The sequence below is a fragment of the Dinoponera quadriceps genome, unplaced genomic scaffold (genome assembly GCF_001313825.1).
Source record: "Dinoponera quadriceps isolate SergipeBrazil2010 unplaced genomic scaffold, ASM131382v1 scaffold5884, whole genome shotgun sequence".
Lineage (NCBI taxonomy): Eukaryota > Metazoa > Arthropoda > Insecta > Hymenoptera > Formicidae > Dinoponera > Dinoponera quadriceps.
In genome coordinates, this window is record NW_014559775.1 from 1 (window position 1) to 3,882 (window position 3,882).

The following is a 3,882-nucleotide window of genomic DNA, read 5'->3' on the forward strand; positions in this document are numbered from 1 at the left end:
CATGATCGCAGGCCTGCGATTTTTTGAAGTATGGTAAGACCTCCTCAAAACTCCATCCTTCATTACCCATCCGGGACCACTCGTTGTAATCTTCATCGTTGCCGTAAGTGTACATCAAACCGTTTATCGTAGAACTACCCCCCAGAGCTTTACCGCTATTCCATTTGCACACTTTATTCTTGAAACTTTGACAAATGCTTTCATCGGGCTCGGCGTTGTAAGCATAATCTTCCGACGTCAATAATGTCTCTGGGAATAACAGCGGGATTTCACTGATAGCTGAAGGGTCATCTCCGGCCTCGATCAGCAATACTTTCCAGTTTTCTATTTCGGTTAGTCGATTAGCTATTATAGAGCCTGCGGTACCGGCACCCACGATGATAAAGTCGTATTCGATGTTGTTATACGCGATTTCTTCTGTACGATCCGGTGGGTAAATGTTCTTATTGTTGAAACTGCACTGTGCTGTTAGAATCGTTTGCACTAGTTGCAGGAAAACCGATGTGGAAGCACTACTAGTCGTTGCAGCGGCACAAGTAGCTGTCAGGCACGTCTCCATGTTCGACTGTGTCGCGTACGAAATCATTCTGTTCTACTGAATATATAATATTTCATATTAATGCGTATTGCTTGATTTATCTGCAAGTTTTGTCGGAATACTATGCTGGTTATCGGTTAATTTTTTGTTTATAAGTTGGATTAAATAAAATTTCAAGGAATTTAAATATTAGTAGGACTTATACACTTTAATTTAATTATTCCATTGGACAAGAGTTTGTATTTCAATGATTACGCACCGTGCGTCTGATAGATTTATTTTGCGTTCCTATTTTTATTATTTTTATGTGACCAATCACCTTGTCAGTATGTTCTGGAAAAGATATCCAAAACTTAAAATGAAGTCCTCTAGTGTTTTAGTTTCCCGTGTTTCATGATTAACTGAACTGAACTGTTCAACGTGCTTTATATATACCGGCAGAGCCGACTGAAACAACGTAGAGAATCTCTCGTCGAAGTATTTTTGAAAACCTTTGACATTTTCAATTAAAAATAAATTAATGCTTACCCATTTGTCAAAGATATAGTATGAAATGATGCTCTTATTTACGGACAGGTGCAGTATGTTGTCTAACAGCTGTGAAAATACATGAGTCACTTTCACATATGCGTATTGCATATGTTAACTTTTTACTTATCGAATTTAATTGCTGTTTGACTATTTTTTGCACATGTCCGTGAATCATAATTTTTTTATCACTTATGCGTTTCAAAGTATAAAAAATTAGAATTATTGCGATATTTGCAATTGTATGCTCACTTTGTCTTTATGACTTATGCGTTTCAAAGTATGTAAAAATTAGAATTGTTGCAACCTTTTGATTGGCCTTGTGTTTGGAGAATTTATGGCATGTCCTCTCTGTCTTGCCTTCTTTTTTGTATAAAAACATTCTCGAATATGCTGGAAAAAATGTCGTGTGCTTCAGCTAAAAATATAAATTTTTATCTTGCAATTTTGCAAGTTTCATCGTTGGCAAAATCGTAAAGATACGTACTAAAATAGACACGTAGAGTCTACACGATACGTTACTCATAGAAACACTGAAGTGACTGACAATATTTGCTGAGTTTCTTAACGCGAATTGCATTTGAAATCTTGCACAATATAATATCTTAGATATTTCTAATATTTACCTTCCTTAAAATAACCGCGAAACGAGTAAACGTTTATGCATATATGTAAATGTGTATAATAGATATGGAGAGCGAACGTGGCATAGCGAATAGGTCTACTATGCCAGCACTGGTCTACTATGCGAGCGATTCCGAATTTGACCCCGGCAGGAGCTAAAATATTTATGCTCGCATCTCCTCTCGGAAGGCAATGGCAAACCACCGAGGATATCTTAGTATAACCTTTCTAAAAATGTTACCGTTCGAAACCGGCGTTAAACTGTAGGTCCCATATGCTTGTGTATATTCAACGTGCGCACCACAGGCATATGAGAGAGGTCACCTACACCTGGACACAGGTATGGCACTAAAAAGAAGTATAATAGATTTTATATATATGGACTGGCGATACGTAGCAGACTGTGTCTGGAGAAATTTAGAGAGAGAAACATACATTTTAACACCTCTGTCTTTTTTTTTCCGGAAATATGTTTTTCGTATGTATGATAAAAATAAATCATTCTGATTAGTCGTTCGCAAAAAGTTGGTTTTTGCCAACATGCTTGCGTAGACACATCTTTTGTCTCGTGTTAAAATCTTATTGGACGGCTGTAAATGATTTTATACAAAATTATCAAAATACCATAAATATTCGCTTGAATTTGCTCAAACTGAAAATACAATGAGAAATAGGGATGTCCAATTGAAAAAAATTATGTTGATCTTCAGCTGACCAATATTTTTATATTTATGTATTATATTTATCATGGTGCGTAATGTTGGTAAAATATCATAATTCAATTATTAGCATAATAAAACATATGATATATAGTAAAATACTTTACGAAATAAAATGTATGTTATAGAATTATTTGATAAAATAGTATATATATAGTAGTAATAATATATAATAGTTGTGCCTCCAATCCCCATAAAATAAAATTTTCCAGTATAATAGTTCGTCATTTATATGACTCGAAGAGATAAAGAAAATGACACTTTAGCTTTACAACAGGTACGTAATGCTCTCTTCTATGGCTCGCTCTTGTCTTTCCATGCTCAATCTTCTTTGATTAAATCCGCGCCTTTCTTGCCTATCATTATCACAGGCGCCATTCCGCTGGTGATTGTTGGCATGATAGATGAATCGATGACTCTCAGACCTTGCATTCCGTGTATTCTTAATCTAGCGTCCACTACGGCCGTAAGATCGTCTCGCGGACCCATTTTGACCGTACAACATGGATAGATAAATGTGAAGGACAAATGTCGCAAGTTACATCTCCAATATTCGTCGGAGTCAGGTTCTGTGTGTCGACAACCAGGAATGTCCAAATGATGCAGCCATACTCCTTGTCGTACGAATGTTTCGGTTTTCAGCATTTCCTTTATGAAATCTAAGGACTTAAACATCGTCTCAATATCTTCTTGTTCAGAAAAGTAGTCCGCATAGATTTTAACAGGAACCACCGGATCCTTGCTGCGCACGTAACTCACCCATACTCTTCGGCCTTATCAGAATAAGCACTGTTATATCAAATCTGTTATCTATTTTCATTATTTCATGCTTCATATCGTCATCTAGGAAGTATAACTTCGACAGCATGTCCATTTGATTCACATGCCCTTGTGAATAATGAGTGTGAGAGAACTGCATGTTGGGATACTTGGAGTTCGAGTCACTTACATTGACGAAACTTACGAAATTTAAGCCACCGTTGGTTCCAAAAGGCCTCGTTTATGTATCAGGTACTGATAAACCTCGCCCAAATTGTAGGCGGGTAATGGTGGCGTCACGGTCTCATTCTTGTAGGCCAAGTATAAGCCCTGCCAACCGATGTGGGTATGAAGGGATGATTTTTGCCGACTGGCAAATTAACAACGCTTTTTATTCCCACTTCGAGCAGATGTTGCTTAGGTCCGATACCGGAGAGCATTAATATTTATGGACTGGCGATACTGCCGGCAGATGGAATCACCTCCTTTGACACTTTCACATCGACCGACCTATCGTCCTTTAACATACTCCGACCACTGTCATCCCGTCCAGGAGAACGGCGTTGGATATTCTTCATCACGTAGAGATTTCTTCTACCTTTGATCGGCGAGAGGAAGACTTTCGCCATGTTCACTCTGCGACTCTCATTCACAGGTCCTGTGGCCATGCCGTATATAATATATTTGTCACCATTGATACTCTCTAGAGTGGGC

At 37.8% G+C, this 3,882-nt stretch overlaps 1 protein-coding gene and 1 pseudogene across 1 annotated transcript; both read right to left on the reverse strand.

Moving 5' to 3' along the window:
• Positions 1 to 4: 4 nt before the first annotated feature.
• On the reverse strand, positions 5 to 559 carry LOC106750474 (glucose dehydrogenase [FAD, quinone]-like; the record flags this gene model as incomplete). The annotated part of the gene is made up of 1 exon (XM_014630852.1): positions 5 to 559. A coding segment is annotated over exon 1 (555 nt), but the record flags the coding sequence as incomplete, so codon positions are not given.
• Positions 560 to 2,730: 2,171 nt separating this feature from the next.
• LOC106750475 lies at positions 2,731 to 3,875 on the reverse strand (annotated as a pseudogene).
• Positions 3,876 to 3,882: the final 7 nt, after the last annotated feature.